We start from the raw sequence: 18,805 nt of genomic DNA on the forward strand, positions 1-18,805 counted from the left end.
CAGTTAAGCATTTTATTTGCTATTCTAAAACATATTTATATATATATTTTCTCAGCCTCCCTATATATCAGTCAAGCCCCCCTTTGGCCCCCGGATGTGAGAGAGAAAAAACCTGGCGTCCCTGATGCGTAGTTACACCATCAATGACTTGATTCTGAAATATTGGATGTTTTTTATTTTTATTTTTATTAATTATTATTACAGTATTATAAGTCCATTTACATTGGGACAATTTGTATTTGCTTTGCTATGCTTTCATCAATTAACTTTTTTTGTGCCTGTTAAATTTGACATTGTACTTTGTCTTCCAGTCAGTATCACCATATGGTGGCTTTGAAACTTTTCCAATTAACTCCCAAAAAGTAGTGATTTTCCTTGGAATTTAAAATTCATTGTATTAAGTCAAGACTTCACTTAGCAAGACAATTCAGCAAGTAATCTGACTGCACTGTTTACAAATCTATTTAGGAATTTCTGAAAGTTTTTTTTTATATCAATCGATGTTTCACTATGACAAAGTGGACATCTTGGCAATATTAACTACACACATAACAATAAAAATTGCAAAACACAAGTGTATATATATATTTGTCCTGCAATAGTTCAGTGGGTTTCGCTTCCAATGAAGACAACCAAAATGTTGGTCATGATGTCACTGAAAACATCAGAGGGGTTCTTAAAGGAACAGTTATCACATAATGGCAGACAGCAATTTCCTAGTCTCATGTAATATATTCACGATTCGCTGGCAACCGATTCAGGGTTTACCCCGCCTGCTGCCTGAAGACAGCTGGGATAGGCTCCAGCACCCCGCGACCCTTGTAAGGACTATAAGCGGTTAATAATATGGATGGATGATGATGAAATTAGTAAATTCTTGTTTAAAATGACTCGTTGGATAAAATAACTTGTTGTGGAAAATTAACAATGTTTGATTTTCATTTGTATAGCGAATTTTCTACCTTCAGCGTACTCAAAACACTGTTTCCTCATTTTTTAGTGATATTTTTGTTTATGTAGAATGTGGTAAAGGAGTTGTTGCTATTGGATCTGGGAAGGTTTTTCTTTGTGTTTGATCAACTAAAATCTTTGGCGGCTTAATCTGTAGAGTACCTGCATGTGAATGTAATGTCTTGTGTGTGCTATTAATGTCCTTCTTTCTTCTATTGTCTAGATGAGCCAAGATACTACAGAGACACGAACACGAACCCGCTCCAAAGGCATTCGAGGTTAGTACAAACTTTTTTCTTTTTTTTTTTTTACATCACGTGGTCAGTTGCATTAGCGTTCCATTTTTTTCCCCAGGTTTGTCAGAACTCTCAGGACATGACATGAAGCATGAGCTGACGTAAGTGATTTTATTCTTCTCCAGATTGATGAATGCTTTGTGAATATATGATGATCTGCTAAGGTTTTGTTGTTTGTCAGTAGCAGTTGTCCAACCCCTGGGTGTGATGGCAAAGGTCATGTCAGTGGAAGATACTCAAGACATAGAAGGTAGGACTGAACAACCAATATGAACCAATACAGTGCTCAAGGCAGATAAGTCATTATGTAATGTCTTAGTGCACTGGGATGTCCGACTGTTAAGAAGAGAAAGCTGGAGGAGGCAGAAGCTGAGGAGAACCAGTCTTCCCCCAAGAAGAAAGGTCAGTCCACCTTAATGGAGGCAGAAGACGACTTATCAATACACAATGATGAGGACGAGGAAGAGAAAGACCAGAAAACTGTGAAAGAAGAGGACGACCCTAAAGAGGAGACACATTTCAACAACAAACCAGAGTCAATCAAAAGTGAGTGGAAGCATGCCAACTACTTTATTCTACATTACAGAATGAAATAAACAAAACATACATTTTTGATTCACAGAAAATGGCTGCCCATTGATAAAAGAAGACACAGTGGTAGCAGAAACAGAAACAGTTGTTTGTGCTACAACCAAGGATGAGGACAACATCGCCTTGGAGGTTGAGAATGAAGTTGTGGCCGAGGAAACCGGTAGGGATGAGAAACTGACAAGAGAAGAACAACTATCTGATGACGAACAAGAGAAAACGGATACTCCGTCGGAAATTGAAGACAAGCGAGAGACAGCAGAGCACCCTCAAAGAGACTTTGAGAGAACTGAGATTGAACATGCAAAAGATGAGGAGGAGGAGGAGGAAGAGGAGGAAGCAGAAGAGCAGATTGAAAAACCAAATGGTTTTGTAGGGGACAGGGAAAGACAGACACTAAGCCAGGAAAACTCGGATCATCAGTACTCCACTGGACATTACATCCACCATCAAGTCAATGAGTCAACACAGGACCAGAGAAAGAACGAGGAGAAAGAGCAGAGGGTCCAAGAGATCGACACCCCTTACTCTCTGAGTCCACGTAGTCAAGGATCTCAAGAGTCCCTTGAGGAAGAAAAAGCCACCACTGAGGAAGATGCATACGAAGCGCAGCAGGAGAGGGAAGAGGCCAAGCATCAGGATGAGGCAGGCAAAGTGGAAGAGGTAGAGGAAGAGGAGGAGGAGGAGGAGGAAGAGGAGGAGGAGGAGGAAGAGGCTGAGGACCAATGCTCCAGCAAAGCATCTCCGACAACTGTGGTGATCGAGGTTCGCTCCGAGGAGGAGGAAGACGACGATGAAGAAGAGGACGACGGCGATGACCGCGACTGCGTTTCGGACGGCTCAGGGATCACCGACGATTCTGAGAACTGGGACATGACTCGAGGGAACCTGGGGCTGCTGGAGCAGGCCATCGCCTTGAAGGCTGGGGAAGGGAAGGAGGATCCGGAAGCTCAGAGCTCCCAAGACTACCAATCGTACAACAGCCCCAGCAGAAGCACGGAAGCGGCGCTCCGACGCAACGCCCACTACAGCAAAGGTAGCCTCGGCTTCTCTTTCACGTTTACTCTTCTATGCAAAAGGAAAATAAAAACAACGGAAATAATGTCATTGCACAAGTGTGCACACCCTCTTATAACTGGGGATGTGGCTGTGCTCCAGATTAACCAAACATTCAAACTCACGTTTAAACAGAAGTCAGCTCACACCTGCCTCCATTTAAAGTGCTTCTGATTAAACCCAAATACATTTCAGATGTTCAAGTAGTCTTTTCCTGATATTAAATTTGTTTCTACCGGAAACCTGAAGAACCTTTTTTTGGAGAGGTGGCACGATGAGTGACTGGTTAGCACACCCTCCTTGCAGTGCAGAGGTTGTGGGTACAAGTCCAAATCTGACATTTCCTGAGTTTGCATGCTCTCTCTGTGCCTGCGTGGGTTTCCTCCCATATTACAAAAACATGCATGGTAGTTATTTTCAAGACTCTAAGCATTAGCACAACATTTTCTGTCTTCTGCTAGAAAGTAAATAAATGTTCGGAAAAGCCTACGAAGAACACCTGAACGTGATTTGGTTGTTAAATATAGACAGTTGAAATGGTGGCAGGTGTGTGCTAACTCTCATTGAATTTCAATGTGATTGGTTCATTTTCATTGTGTACACTGCCACATCTCAGTTCTAACTGCTCACACTTATGCAGTCATGCTATCTCAGTTGTTTGTTTTTACTTTCCAATTGAAACTTTTGATTTCTTCTTTATTATGTTTTCTATTAAGTTGTACAGATTTTTGTTTTTAGTGATTTATCTTGGTCGCCTTTAGCTAGCTGGCTGGATAGCTAGCTAGATATCTAGTTATCTAGATCTTTAGATCGATAAATCGATAGTGCTAATTAATCCCTCCTTACTTTATTCAGACAAGAAGGAAGTGAAGTGTCCAACCCCTGGGTGTGATGGGACAGGCCACGTGACTGGACTGTACCCTCACCATCGAAGTCTATCCGGATGTCCTCACAAGGATAGAATTCCTCCAGAGAGTAAGAACATCAATTTAAGTCTGACTCTGCTTATATAACACTTGTAGCTGATTGTAAACTACCTTCCAGTAGGCAAACTCTTATTTATAGAAGTTTTCTGCGTAAATTCTTGTTGATGCTATTATTTCAGTATTCTTTGTAATCATGTTTCCTCTATTAAAGCTGCAGCTAAAAGTACTACTACTGAAACTAATACTTACTAACTTTGCTAAATCTGCCACTACTGTCTTTTGTGTGTGCTACTACTCTCTTGCTGTTAACAATTTAAGCTTTCCAATCTAAACAGACTGAACAGTTTGTATCTGCTGTTTATCTGTAGTCCTGGCCATGTATGAGAACGTCTTGAAGTGTCCCACTCCTGGCTGCACAGGCCAAGGCCATGTCAACAGTAACCGCAACACACACCGCAGGTTAATAATGGACACACACTTACATGCATGCACTCACTGGACAACTGCAGTTGAGCATGCAAGATAGGAGGTGCTTTTGTGTCTTTTAAGAGGATCATTGAAGAAGCATGGTCTATCTAATACAAGGTGTGTCAGGAAAGTTGTAGGATGAGTGTCACAAACACAAAAGTATGGAGGGCCAAAACTGCCAAAATTCAAAATAAATAAGTCAAAGTGAAAATAAAAACGGATATAAAAAATATTTGAAAAAAAAAATGAAAATAAAAACAACAATTTATATATATATATATACATATATCCATAAATAAATAAAAGTTATAAAAAAATAAAATAAAAGATTCCAAAAATAAAACGAAAAATAAATCTGGAAATAAATACAAAAATAAATATATAAATAGAATTAATCATCAATCAAATAAAAACGCTCTGCTCTCACATTTGTTTATTTTATGCTGCAGACGCCCTGTCAGCGCGAAATGTTATTCAAATGAGGGGGGCGGTCCTAAGCATGTCTTGGGTTGGACTCCGCCTTTGCAAACTGACTTTCAATGGCCGAGTGAGCGGGTCGGCGAATAAGGAAGTCTCGGCAGCTTGCATGGAGAGCTCCAGCAATTGACAGCTACAGTATATCGTTTTGACCATAGATACTGGGGCTGGGTTTAAAAAAAAAATCAAATAATCAAATTGATGTCACTACAACTTGCGGCTTGAGTTGCTCGACAAGTGAAGGGGGAAATTTGTAGTTCGATGTTTGTGACACTAGTCCAGGAACTTTTTTGACATGCCTCGTATATGTTTTTACTTGCATCACATTGCTCATCGTTTGTGATGCTTATAATGATGGGTATTTTATTGACATATTGGTGCTTGAACCTAACACCATATTACTAACACATACTATAGATAGTCACAATGTCTTTAATGTGATCCTTCACAATGTCAAGAAAAAAGTCATTTCAATTTCTTTCATATCAAAATGTATCGCTATCTTCCTGAGCCCTGGCCTCAATTCTCTAGAGTCGAGTATTGAGCTCTCTCTGGGAAGCCGTTGTGTTCTGCTATCAATTCCATTTTAGTTTCGTCTTTCTGACATTTGTATTCCAATCATCAGTCTGTCCGGCTGCCCTATCGCTGCAGCAACGAAGATAAACAAGAACCAGGACAAGCAGGTCCATCTACAGGCTGCAGTCAGCGAACCCACGCCCAACTCTGACAGGGTGCTCAGGTCAGACATCTTTCTATTCAGCCGATAATATTTGTTCAGCTGCAATGTTTAATCACTCCTTTTTCCTTTCTAGGCCCATGTGTTTTGTCAAGCAGCTGGAGATCCCTCAGTATGGTAGTTATGGGCCCAACGCGGTCACCACCACACCACGAGCTAACCTGGCCAAAGAGTTGGAGAAATATTCAAAGGTGTCTTTTGACTATGCAAGCTTTGATGTCCAGGTGTTTGGGAAGCGTATGCTCGTCCCAAAGACAACCAACACTGAAACGTCACCCAAAGCCTTCAAATGTAAGTACACACCACAACCCGCGTCATAATCTACGAAATGGGAAATTAGTAGTAAGTCATTGCTTATGAATTGCACTACTGGGCAAAGTTGTATGGTTCCAGTGTAGCACACTTAACTCATTCACTGCCATTGACAGTTATAGACGTCAAATATTCATTTTAACTATTTCTATTAGTTTAACATTTTTTTCCACTTTTGTTAACAAGAGTATGAAAACCTAGAATTTTTTTATTGTATATTTAGAACAGATATAACATTTGTGATTAATCGTGAGTTAACTCAAGTCATGCAAATCATTACGATTTTAATTGCCCGACACTCCTAATTTTTTATTGTAATTAATCTCATGACTTCAATAGTTAACTCACGATTAATCATAAATGTGATATATGTTCTAAATGTACAATAAAAATGTTTTCTAGGTTTTCATACTCTTTTTAACAAAAGTGGAAAAATGTTAAACTAATAGAAAAAAATGTTAATGAATTGTTGACGTCAATAGCCGTCAATGGCAGTAAATGAGTTAATACGCTGGTAATGGACAGACACCGGTTAATGACGTTGTCCATTTTGGGAACATTGCTTGAAGATCAAAGTGCATATCAGGCGTCAACAACCTTTTTGAAACTGAAAGCTACCAGCTTGAGACATACTGATTGGGATTGTCTGCAGCTGAGACGCAGGGACTCCACCCACCGACACTCCAGGAAAAATAAAAAGACAGGAAACAAATGACCAGCAGAGGGCAGAACGAAATAAGACATGACAGTAGTTCCTGTGAGCATACATTTACTAGTCGGTATGGGCGAGTACTAATACCAGTTAGCGGTATGCCAATACCAGCCTAATTTTTAAGGTATGGGTTCTTGTGGCGGTGGCCAGTACCAGTATCGGCTCTCTTGTGGCTGTTTTATGATCAGGAACTAGAAATTAGAGGAATAGAAAATTGCCATTAATGTCATTTTGTATTTTTTTTGTGGAAAAATACTATATTGGAATATATAGTTCTTAACTCATTCACTGCCATTGACGGCTATAGACGTAAAAAATTAATTTGAACTATTTCTATTAGTTTCGATGTTTTCACTTTTGTTAACAAGAGTATGAAAACCTAGGAAAAAAATGTATTGTGCATTTAGAACAGATATAAAATCCGTAATTAATCTTTAGTTAACTAAGTTAATTATTATTAATCACATTACTTCACATGTGATTACGAATAATATTTAAAAAAAAAAATTAAAAAAGAAAAAAGAAAAGATTGTTACAAATTAGGGGCGTCAGACGATTACATTTTTTAATTGTAATTAATCGCATGACTTCAATAGTTAACTCACGATTAATCACAATTTTTATATCTGTTCAAATGTACAATACATTTTTTTCTAGGTTTTCATACTCTTGTTGAAAAGTAGGAAAAATGCGAAACTAATAGAAATAGTTCAAATGATTTTTTAACGTCCATAGCCAATTATTGGCAGTGAATGAGTTAAAATTATCTTGTCATTTTTGGGGGGAATTCTATGTAGTAGTGGTGTCGGCCGGTCTTTGGTATCGCAAGAATTGAGTACCGGTATCAGTCTGGAAAAAAGTGTTATTGAACATCCCATTTACTAGTGTCTGTGATGACAACAAAAATGCAACTGGGAGCTCCGGATTGATTATTTTTGCTTACACAACCATGGCACATATTGGAACTAGGCCACGCAGAAGAAAAAACTTTTGATTTGGGTAACTCAAACCATGTAGTATAAATGTGGCTAAATAAAGTCCAATTTATTTTGCGTGAGCAACAACATGCCCTTGAGTGAACATTTGTGAGACCACACAAATACTGTACATGAATACCACTTCTTTGAGCGCCTTGTCTTCAGTGGTTGGGTGAATAATAGCAATTAATGCATGAATGCTTCCGTTTCACTTACCATACCCTCTTTTGTGATCTTGTCTGAAGTTACTGCAGGAACGCTGAGGATCGGTTTTGTCGCGTTCCAAAAGTAAAAGACGTATTCAATACAATATACTTCATAACAGCTAAGATCTAACATCAAGGCGAAAAGAGAAAACGGCAAAGCGTTTGGCAATGACATCATCACAAAGCCTTACAAAGCACCCAATCAGATTGCTCTGATGCATCACGCCTGCCAGTCAGTCACCCCTGACAGGAGATCACAGATAGCGGTGTGCTGTGATCTACCCGCTGCTTTTGTCTGCCGTCTTTAAGTTCAGTCTTATGCCCACGATTGAATAATCCTACGTTGTTCCGAGACATTTGGAATGTTGAAGCTAACTTCTGCTCTACCTCTACCCCACGCAGCGAAATCCTTCCCTAAGGCCTCTTCCCCAAGCGGGACAGGCTCAGGAGGCATTTCAAACAGTACTTTGTCCTCCAATGAGTATGACTGCAGCCAAGACGCCGAGGCAGCTCACATGGCAGCGACGGCCATCCTCAACCTGTCCACTCGCTGTTGGGAACGACCAGAGAGCCTTAGCGCCAATCCCAGGGAGCCCTGCGCCGAAGTACGCTGGATTACGTTCCATTACAGCCTCCTTGCTGAACTGGCGGTCTGCTGCATGACAATTTCTCTTCTTTTATTGTCACTTTGCAGGAGCCTGATATTGAAGTGGATGAGAACGGCACTTTGGACCTCAGCATAAAAAAAACCAAGCGAGAGAGCATGCAGTCTCCGGAGCCTTCGTCATCCTCGTCGTCGTCTTCTCAACACACAATAGGTGTGTTGTCTCAGGGCCACGCTCAGCCGGAGTGGGAGGGGCCACTCGACTTTACAAAATCAAGTGGCGTGAAGGAGGAAGGCCATGATGAGGTACAATGCGCAGCCACTCAAAAGTCACCGTGGTGCTCAATGAGCACTCGTGGGCAGTAAAAGACTGGAAAGAAAGAAATCAGGTTCATTTTGTGTTACCAACTTGTCATCAGGTGGATTATACGGCTACCTCATACACTTCTTCTGATGTTGAGGACGAGGACCAGGAGAACCTGGAGAACACAGAGGAGAGGAAGTACCCTGGGGAAGTTACTACCAGCAGCTTCAAGGTCAAGTTTCCGCCCAAAGACAGCAAAAAGGAGATCCTGGTGTACGTACATCCGTCGGAAAGAATATTGCTCCACTTTTCTTGTTCTTTGCACTCTTTTGATAGCACCCAAATTTGCCAAATTATGCTTTCATACAAGCCACTGATGTAGTGCAGCTCGTTGTGCTGGACTAGAATTGCTCAACTTAATCATGCTGGTCCGACGCTGTCGCTGACTCCCATCGCTCAACTTTATATTTATAAAGCACTTTAAAATAACAGGCACGTGTTTTTTTTTGGAAGGAACCTAGGGGCAGCAGATCCAACGAACACAGCAGAGGCCTTAGAATTGAACCCTGTGGAACACCATACGTCCCATTCTACACGTGAATTCATATTTCACATATTTGACCGACCGCGTTCTTTTTTTTGCTCAACATCACACGATGTGCCGTCACAACAGCCACAAGTCGACTACTGAGCGCATCAAGTTCCCTGCAGCACAGCTAGGCCAAGCCATGTAGCGCGATCACATGCAACCCCTGGTGTTTGATCAAACCCAGGTTAAGAAGCACTCTTGTAATATTTGTTAAAAGTGAAGAAAGTTCATTTTTGGTGCAGATTTTTTAAATCAAAATTAGAAGAATAAACCCATTTAGCTAGAAGTAGGCACTCTTATTTTCTTTAGTGGGTCACATAAAATAGTTTTGACATCTGTGGAGTAGTGTTTTCATTCACTCTGGCTCGCATGTGAAAATGTGAGTGCTAAAAGTTTGCTCTAAACTGCAATTGACTGGTTTGACAATTCACTTTGAGGGATTTTCCCTCACTGTTTTTGTTTTTTAATTTCTTTGCAGTGTCGCCTTAATACCCCACATTTTTTTATGACATGGGCTCATCACACTCACACACGGATGTCTTAAAGGGATACTTGACTCATTGAGCCATCTTAAGCAGTAAAAAAGTTAATATTTTGTCCAGAATGAATTTGATAACTTCATTATTTTTCATGTACAATTAATACCTTAAAATACTCATCGTTCCATTTTCTGTCGACTGAAGATGACATCACCTGTGCTGTGGAAGTAGGTAACGACCAATCACGGCTCAGTTTGCTGACCAAACCCAGAAAACAGGTAAAGCGTGATTGGTCGTTACCTACTTCCTCAGCACAGGTGATGTCATCTTCAGTCGACAGCAAGTGGGAAAATGTGTTTCTAAAAGAATTGTATGTTCATTCTGGACAAAATATTAATTTGTTCCTGCTGAAAATGGCTCAATGAGTCAAGTATCCCTTTACGAAGTATAAGACGTGTAACTCATTTGCATTGGCTTTCAAAAGGGACATTTCTTATTTGACAGATGAAGCTGTAGTTCTGACAATGACAATTTCCCTCCCTCCCTCCAGATGTCCCACTCCAGGCTGCGATGGCAGCGGACACATCACCGGCAACTACGCATCACATCGAAGGTAAGCCGGACCGACACTGGCCTAAGCGCAAGTTCAAGTGTTTGGTTGGAAATGTCAAGTCGTTACAGTGCCGCACTGCACTTTCACAACCACAACATTGATGAGATTAGGTTTGGCATGACTGTGAAGACAATAACGTGCTGCTCTAAGAATGAGCTAGAAAAGAGAAAAGCGTTTCTCTCCGTCTTGCCTGGCTGTCTTGTTTAATTCAGGCTCTGCTTCATTCGGTCTTCCATTCAATTCCTACTCTTGGCATGTTTTCTGATAGATTCTCTCTAATCTTCCAGTCTGTCAGGCTGTCCTCTTGCAGATAAATCACTACGGACACTCATGGCTGCCCACACAGCTGAACTTAAGTATGTGTGCTGTCTTTTGCCTCAAAACTTCATCATGTTCTCTTAACGCCTAGTTCACGTAATGATTAGTTTCTATCTATTTTGATGGCCTAGTCAGTTGAATGATCATTTGGAGGAAATCTAGGTTGTGCAAATAGATGATGAAAGCATAAAAGTCAGACGGTCTCTAAACATCCTTAGGTGTCCGACTCCAGGCTGTGATGGATCAGGCCATATCACAGGAAACTATGCCTCACATAGAAGGTATCAAATGTTCTTCATCTGTGTCTTTTCTGGATGCTTCGTCAGCTAACGCCTTTGTGCTCCTCTCTACCAGTCTGTCTGGGTGCCCCAGAGCCAAGAAAGGTGGAGTCAAAACGAACCCCACAAAGGACGACAAAGAAGATTCGGAGTTGTTGAGGTGAGAAGTTTAAAGCCAACCGACCACAATTGGAGCTGAATGGCACTGACAATTATGGATTGGTGATCATGTTGGATTCAATACAGCTAACATTTATATGGCAGCACGGTGTGCTAGTGGCTAGCATACTGTATGAGCCTCACAGTGCTGACGTTTGGGGTTTGAATCCCGTCTGGAGTTTGCAGTATATTATAGTATATAGTATAGTAGTGTATAGTGAGGGAGAAGTGGGTGAGCAGATTTTTCAAATTAAAAACTGACACAAGGGCAGGGGTGGGCAAACTTTTTGACTTGCGGGCCACAATGGGTTTGAAATTTTGACAGATGGGCCGGACCAGGAGCATTTGGACCTCATAGCACAGTAAAAACACATAGATAAATGTACAACCCAATTTATTTATAGTGTGCACTTAGGACTGCGTTTTCCAAATGTGCAAAATCCACATATTTAAAACAGCTTTTCCAATAGCTTCATTTTTATTGTTTTAGCTCAACTTTTGCTGTGTTTTTATGCTTTGTAAAGTGACCTTGGGTGTTCTGAAGGGTGCTGTTTTTAAATGAAATGTATTATCATTATTATTATGATTATTATAAAATAGCCCTAATCCAGGTAGTACGTTTGCCTCAATGAATATGCAAGATGCGGCATTTACACACTATTTGGCAAAGTGGGAGGAGAAATGTAAATAGATTATAATAGCACATACCTGTACACTGTGATCTGTCAAACCTGGTGACTGCATCTATTATTAATAGATTTCAATTCAAGGCGTAAAGTTAAAGAATTTTTTTCCATTGGCCCACCCATTTTTAACCCGGGCCCACAGTACGTGTGACACATGCGGCTGCATGATAGCCGCTGCTGCCTGTCACGCGCTGAGGACAAAGCGCGTACATCCAATCCGCATTGCAGGGACAAAATAAAATAAGATCCACTGATTGTCACACCCATCTAAGTGGGGTGAAATTTGTTCTCCGCATTTGACCCATCCCCTGAGGGAGCGGTGAGCAGCAACAGCGCCGCGCTCGGGAATCATGTGGTGATCTAACCTCCCAATTCCAACCCTTAATGCTGAGTGTCAAGCACAGTGGCAATCTGTCCCATTTTTATAGTCTTTGGTATGACCCGGCCGGGAATTGAACCCACGACCTCCCAGTCTCAGGGCGGACACTCTAACCACTCGGCCACTGAGCTGAACAAAAAAAAAAAAAAAAAAAAAAAAAAAAAATTAAAAAAAAAAAAATAAAAATAAAAAAATAAAAAATAAATAAATAAATATAAATAAATAAATAAATAAAAATAATAAAATAAAAAATAATAAAATAAAAAATAATAATAAAATAAATAAAAAATAAAAAAATAAAAATAAAAAATAAAATAATAAAATAAATAAATAAATAAATAAATAAAAAATTGAATTTTTTTCTAGCCTTATTGGATAAGTTCGGCGGGCCGGATTGAAACGCATAACGGGCCGTATTTGGCCCGCGGGCCGGGGTTTGCCCATGTCTGCACTAGGGCCTACACTGTAGGCCCTACAGTGTAGCTGATTCGGATTCTCACCATATGTAGCCAGTAGTCGATCTTTTTAATACTTTAGCTAACGCCTAATGCTATCTTGGTTGACAGTTCAACAGTGCTAAACAAGTAATGCACTCACCATTATCCAACTATTTTTGGTCGCTGGCTGTGTCGTTTACCTCACGCATTGGGAACAAACCACCAGAAGACCTCAATTTCCATAGTAGCACTACATTTCCCATGATTCTTAGACATGGAAGCAGGAAGTAGTTGCGGTTAGATGTGGATGCGAATGAGAATGCAAATGTGAATTTGGAAGGAAATTAACTAGGGATAGACTGATTATCGGCCGGGACGATTGTAGGTTCCGATATTTGGCATTTTGACAAATATCAGCATCAGCCTTTTTTACGAATCTGAAGGCCATTAAAGCTGGTATCTCACTGAGCGGTGAATACTTGCAAACATATTGAATTTAGGGTTTTCATCAGGATTTGTAAGATCTTCACAGACAGTTTTTACTTGGCACAAAGACATTTGGAACAATTTTTTACTCTCAGCGATGATCTTTTGAAACCTTTTTATGAACCCTGACGAAAACCCCAAATTAGGTTACGTTCGCAATTTCGCATGCATTTGTCGCTCAGTGAGATACAGGGAACTTTTCATTTATGGATTTGTTTAAATTTCCACTTTATAAAAAATGATGCTGACACTGGGAACTCACTACACTTTTTATTTAAAAAAAAAAAAAGAAAAAAAAGAAATGATGTTGAAATTTTGGAAAATTTTATTTACAGTAGAAAACTTTAGGGAACTATATTTATTTGCTTAGTTTTTTAATTTGGCTTAGCACATGCTGATGACCCTGGAAGCTTTGTGCAATTTTTGTTATAGTTTTTATTTAAATGAAACTGTCAATTCTTTATATGTTTGAAATTAAAAGAGAAAGTATTTTTTTTTAAATATTATTTTATGCTAATATTTTCTCTTTTACTGCAAATGAATATCGGCTTGAAATATCGGTTATCGGCCTCCTTGACAACTAATAAAGGCCTTGAAAAAAACAATGGTCTATCACTACAATTAACAGTTAAATTCCATTTGGCCAGTTATCATGTGAATCGCTATGACAATTGTGTGATTGACATACACATGGCAAAAAATAAATAAATGAAACGCCGGAACAGGACCTGCGTAATATCAGGACAAAACAATGGGCTCCTCAAACTCAAAACTCCTCTGTTATTGTGTGAAGGTGTCCTGTCCCTGGCTGTGACAGTCTTGGGCACATCAGCGGGAAGTATGCCACCCACCGCAGTGCTTACGGCTGTCCACTGGCAGCGCGACGACAGAAGGAGGGTCTTCTTAACGGCACGCCCTTCTCCTGGAAGACTTTCAAGAGCGAAGGCCCAACCTGTCCAACGCCTGGCTGTGATGGCTCTGGCCATGCCAATGGGAGTTTTCTGACACACCGCAGGTATTACCATGTTTTTGCCAATAGATGAATTATGCATAAGAACTTTATTTGATAGCATGCTTTTCCCTAGTTTGTCAGGGTGTCCCAGAGCACTGACCAGTAAGAAGAAAGCTAAGTTCCCTGGAGATGAATATATCACTGCCAAATTCAGAGCTAGTGATGGTAAGCAATAACCATTTCATGCTTACTTATACTGCAAATAACCTGCTTGAAACATCATGCTTGAAAACAAAACTAATGTACTGACGTGTTGTTTCTTGGACCAAGTTCTGGATAATGATGAGGATATCAAGCAACTTAATGAGGAGATTAACGATCTGAACGAGTCCAATTCAGAGATGGAAGCCGACATGGTGAACCTGCACACTCAGGTGAGGGATTTTGTTGGGAGTTTGAAAATTGGAGAGAAATTTGCATCCAATTTATAAATGGCCTTTCATAGTCTCAAGTGTCATTTGCCTTTAGTCGACCTGGAATATCGAACTAGTTAAAATGTATGATTATTCAATAACAAATAGAGCTACATTTCCACGCTCAGTGTCTAAATTGGTTTTGCCTCTGAGGGCTACAGTTATAGTAGTTAGCATAAGCAATATAAAAGCCAGATAGCTGTGAGTGGGTGAAGAACAAGAAATGGTGAAGCTGAACGAATACGTGCCATTAGTTAGTGCAACCATTTGGAATGGCCTGAAGAAGACATATAGTCAATGTTTCGAATTTTTTATGCGAATTTTGTGAAAATGCGCAAAACGGACATGCGACTTATGCCCGTTTCCATCCGCTCTTCTTTTGCGAATATGCGCCGCGAGATGACGTTGTAGTGACGGAACTTTGGGACAATGGGGAGTTGCAGGTGGGAATGTTGGTTTTGACGGACTGAACGGAAGTGGTTTGTCTTGTTGGCTTCCTTCCCGCTTGTAAGTGAAGTGTGTCTTGTTTCTTGGTCTCCCCAAACTTATCTCACTTTATCATCCGCCATTTATTGTGACTGACTACAAAAGTGCGTGTGACGTAGTATCGGTCAAAACGTGCGACGTATATCCGGTCTTGTAGTCGCTTATTCGCTAAACCTGTTTCCTTCGCCAAAATGCGGATTTCCCTTTTTTCGATACGCTTCAAAAACCACCCCATCCAAGCGTAAAAACCTTTGGGCGAATTTTGGGCCTTTTTTTTTTTCGAATTTCTTGCGTTTCTATTCAGTTTCTTTTTCTCAATTCTTGAAAACTCGAATGGAAATAGGTGGATGGAAATAGACTGCAAAGGCACCAAAAAAACAACTAAGTGACATCAGAGATAACCGACAGTAGATGACAGAAATGAAAGTATCACCAAAAGATACAAACCACTCAATAAGAATAACAACAAGGCCTGGCTGAAATCTGGAATGATTTTATAAATGTCATGATTCCAAGTTCATCTGGAAAACATTTTGCATGACTTCTTCTGGGACAGGTTCACTCGCTATATCTTCATTGATGAGGTAACTCAAGATGGCAGGAGCAAAATGAACGCAAGAGGTCTACAGAAACATATTGTCAGCCAGTTTTAAGAAAGATGCAGCCAAACTGGGACTGCACTATGATAACGGCCCAAAAACAACAATGGAGTTCCTCCTGCGGACTTACTTGCCAGTTGTCTCTGTTGTTGTAGATCTCTTCCATGGAGAAGAACCTGAAGAGCATGGAGGAGGAGAACAAGCAAATTGAAGAGAAAAACGAGGCCTTGTTTCTGGAGTTGTCAGGCCTGAGTCAGGCTCTCATCCATAGCCTGGCCAACATCCGACTGCCAACCATGGTGAGCTTCACAAAGATGAACTGAACGGGCAATGCTTTCAAGTTGGCAGTTTTTGCATACTTGAATAATAGAAATGCACATAACCAAAAACATCCGTTTCTGGCGGCAGTATAAAAAACAGTTAAGAGTAAATAGTAATCAAGTCATTTCGAAAATAGCTCTGATTATGTACATACCCCAATTCCAATGAAGCTAGGATGTTGTAGCCTTTCCTTTCCATCAATGAACAGGATCCACGTTCAACATTAATAATATGCCAACATACTCCCATAAACGCAAAACATTTGTTTGATGCACATCATCCAAAATATCAAAATATTCTGAGAATCTGCAGAAACATTTGTACTTCAGCAAAATCCAGCAGATTTAACCGATATCAGGAAGCGGCCATTTTGCCACTTGCTGTCGAGTGAAAATGACATCACAGTTGCTCAGGTCTTAACAACCAATCACAGCTCAGCTTCAGAAAAACAGGTGAGCTGTGATTGGTCGTTGCCTGAGCCCTGCCCTGACGTCATTTTCAGTGGACAGCAAGTATCAAAATGGCCGCTCCCTAAAATGGATAAAAATGGCTAGATTTTGCTGCTTTATTAATATTCCATAAATGTAATATTAATCAGAAAGTCATGTTTAGTTAGACTAGTGAGGTCACATATTATTGTCGAGAAATGTTTAAGGTTGATTTCCCCTTTAAGCGGAAATTATTAAATTAACTTATTCACTCCCAGCCATTTTCCCTGAAGCAACCTCCTTCGCTCCCAGCTGTTCTAACTGGATTTTGACTGATTTTGCAAGGCCCATAGAACATTGTGTTCTATTGCTAACAAAACCAGATCCTTTACTTGATCAAAAAATTGGGTCATTTTGTATAAAACAACCCAGAAAGTGGATCGGTCCATTTTTGATCCATAATTGGTTTACTTTTGACCCAACTGTTTTTAGAGTGTAAGTTTAATCATTATTCACAAATCTGTTTAGAACTTTGGGGAAATGAGCTTGTTTTTAACATGGCCCTGGTTGATCTCTTATACTGTGCTGCCACCTGCTGGCCGATTTTGTAATTACTACCATTGCTTCAAGTATTCTCTGCAGTTCAGAGGCTGCATCAAAGCCTTCTGTATGCTCTAGCATAAGAAAAAAACATATAAATACGTCTTTGGGACACTTAAAACATTTCAAATAGAACACGTTTATACGTTTTTGGGAGCAAATGAGTTAAGAAAAGTGATGTAACCCAGTGGTAAACATGCCGCGTCCGTCCCAAATTTTTTGAATGTATTGCAGGCACCAAATTCAAGATGAGTGAATATTTACAACAACAAATATTTTGAACACAAAAAAAAAAGTTCCACTGTGTACCTTCAGCAGGAGCCGTTGTCGGAGCAAAACTTCGACAGCTACGTAGAGACCCTCACTCACATGTTCACCAATAAGGACAGCTACCAGAACCCCGAGAACCGGGCTCTGCTTGAGTCCATCAACCAGGCGGTCAAGGGAATCGAGGTGTGAGACATCCAAGAAGCAAGCCGACGCCCCCCCCCCCCCCCCCCCCACAGATAGCGTTAGTGACGGAATCTTCTCATTTGGAACATTGCCATCTGTTCTTTGTATATTTCTTTGTCCTTGTGTATACTTTTCCTGTTTGCATGTTGCTTTAGGACAATGAGAGTGAGAACACGCGAGAGGATGATGATGATGGCACACGGCAGTCAAACTGCTCCGGTGATGACACCGAGGTGTGTAGCAGAACATATCCCATACGTCCACTCTATAATGTTAGTAGTATTCCGTACGATCATAGTGACGTTCCACCTGCTGGACTAGTCTTTTCTATATTCATTGGTACTATTGCTGTGTAACTATTTGTCATTTGCAAATGTTGGGTTTATTATGGAATATTTATTCATGTTTGCGTGTATTATCATGTTTGTCTACTATTATTTATTCAAGTCCCTGTAAAGTGAAAATTAAAAACGCCTTTTGAATTTGACACACCCAAATAGGGTGTGGTTAACAAGTCTGACAAATCATGAAGTCAATAAATCGAGGCTTGAAAATCGTGTCAAATCAAGCCCTTCTCTCAGCTCTCAAACATTGTGGGTGTTCATGGTCAATGTCAATTAACTATACGGCAGGCTGTCGTGGTAGAAATAAGTCTTAATTATAACTAAGGAACTTGTAATTGCGCCGGATAGCAGTAGCGCACAGTTCTTATATAGTGGGGGAGGAGCAACTCCGTCTGGATGCCCAAGTGCATCTCTGGGTGCTGTTTTTGCCACGCCCCTCCAAAATCCGTGAACGTTCTAGCTTCGCAATTGAGTATGACAGTTTTTGCCCGCTTTCAGCAATGAACTTCAAGTATGTGTAATGTATTTAGAAACCAATCGCTGAATTCACTTTACAGGGCCTTTAACTATTTATTCACTATTTATTTTTTAACGTGTTACTTGAGAAGATTTGAAGAAAAAAAAAAGACTAATCTCAAGTTAACACGAGAAGGGAAACACTTTCCTCTGCACTGATGAACAAAGGAAATATTTTAAGATATCAACTATGAATTGTTTTATAAAGTTATTTATTTAAAATACTGCAAACTTTTTACAGTAAATGCAAGCATTTTGTATATGAAAGTTTTGAAATAATTTACTAATGACTTTTATTTATTAATTTATTTATTGGTGCTTGTTTTTATGATTTTGACAACTATACATGTGTTGGAGTACCTTGCAATTCACGGAGAATATTGAAGTGCACAGATATGTTGATGAACAAAGTGACGTGTGAAACAAAGTGATGGTGAATATTTATTTAGTTTTGTCAATGTGTGACGATGACTGTGTGGATTCTCTTTGCTAGCTCTTCAAATAAACGTTGACCAACATTTTGGATGGTGCCTCTCGGACTTGGACATTTTTTGTTGCGGGGCACACTACGGGAAATTCATTTATTAAATTGCTGG

The 18,805-nt window shown here is 40.0% G+C and overlaps 1 protein-coding gene and 1 long non-coding RNA gene across 6 annotated transcripts in view; one reads left to right on the forward strand and one right to left on the reverse strand.

Moving 5' to 3' along the window:
- Positions 1-8,498, reverse strand: part of LOC144060790 (uncharacterized) — a 14,575-nt gene extending 6,077 nt beyond the window's left edge. Inside the window, exon 1 of the long non-coding RNA XR_013296012.1 lies at positions 7,716-8,498. This is a non-coding gene — a long non-coding RNA (uncharacterized LOC144060790). The remainder of the gene's footprint in view (positions 1-7,715) is intronic.
- LOC144060744 (myelin transcription factor 1-like) overlaps positions 1-18,739 on the forward strand; it is a 20,269-nt gene extending 1,530 nt beyond the window's left edge. Inside the window, exons 2-22 of one of the 5 annotated variants that reach the window (XM_077580567.1) lie at positions 1,175-1,229; positions 1,306-1,348; positions 1,429-1,497; positions 1,567-1,793; positions 1,870-2,871; positions 3,747-3,866; positions 4,186-4,276; positions 5,388-5,501; positions 5,575-5,789; positions 8,108-8,310; positions 8,400-8,615; positions 8,729-8,886; positions 10,232-10,294; positions 10,582-10,650; positions 10,831-10,893; positions 10,967-11,050; positions 13,831-14,052; positions 14,123-14,214; positions 14,320-14,423; positions 15,703-15,846; positions 17,215-18,739. In XM_077580567.1, the coding sequence (XP_077436693.1) occupies positions 1,175-1,229; positions 1,306-1,348; positions 1,429-1,497; positions 1,567-1,793; positions 1,870-2,871; positions 3,747-3,866; positions 4,186-4,276; positions 5,388-5,501; positions 5,575-5,789; positions 8,108-8,310; positions 8,400-8,615; positions 8,729-8,886; positions 10,232-10,294; positions 10,582-10,650; positions 10,831-10,893; positions 10,967-11,050; positions 13,831-14,052; positions 14,123-14,214; positions 14,320-14,423; positions 15,703-15,846; positions 17,215-17,355 (3,495 nt within the window). In that variant the 3' untranslated portion in view covers positions 17,356-18,739. Of the gene's footprint in view, positions 1-1,174; positions 1,230-1,305; positions 1,349-1,428; positions 1,498-1,566; positions 1,794-1,869; positions 2,872-3,746; positions 3,867-4,185; positions 4,277-5,387; positions 5,502-5,574; positions 5,790-8,107; positions 8,311-8,399; positions 8,616-8,728; positions 8,887-10,231; positions 10,295-10,581; positions 10,651-10,830; positions 10,894-10,966; positions 11,051-13,830; positions 14,053-14,122; positions 14,215-14,319; positions 14,424-15,702; positions 15,847-17,211 lie in introns of all 5 variants that reach the window. The other 4 variants (XM_077580548.1, XM_077580557.1, XM_077580578.1 and 1 more) reach the window with 4 other exon arrangements.
- The last annotated feature ends 66 nt before the right edge of the window (positions 18,740-18,805 follow it).

The sequence above is a fragment of the Vanacampus margaritifer genome, chromosome 1, assembly GCF_051991255.1.
Source record: "Vanacampus margaritifer isolate UIUO_Vmar chromosome 1, RoL_Vmar_1.0, whole genome shotgun sequence".
Classification (NCBI taxonomy): Eukaryota; Metazoa; Chordata; class Actinopteri; order Syngnathiformes; family Syngnathidae; genus Vanacampus; species Vanacampus margaritifer.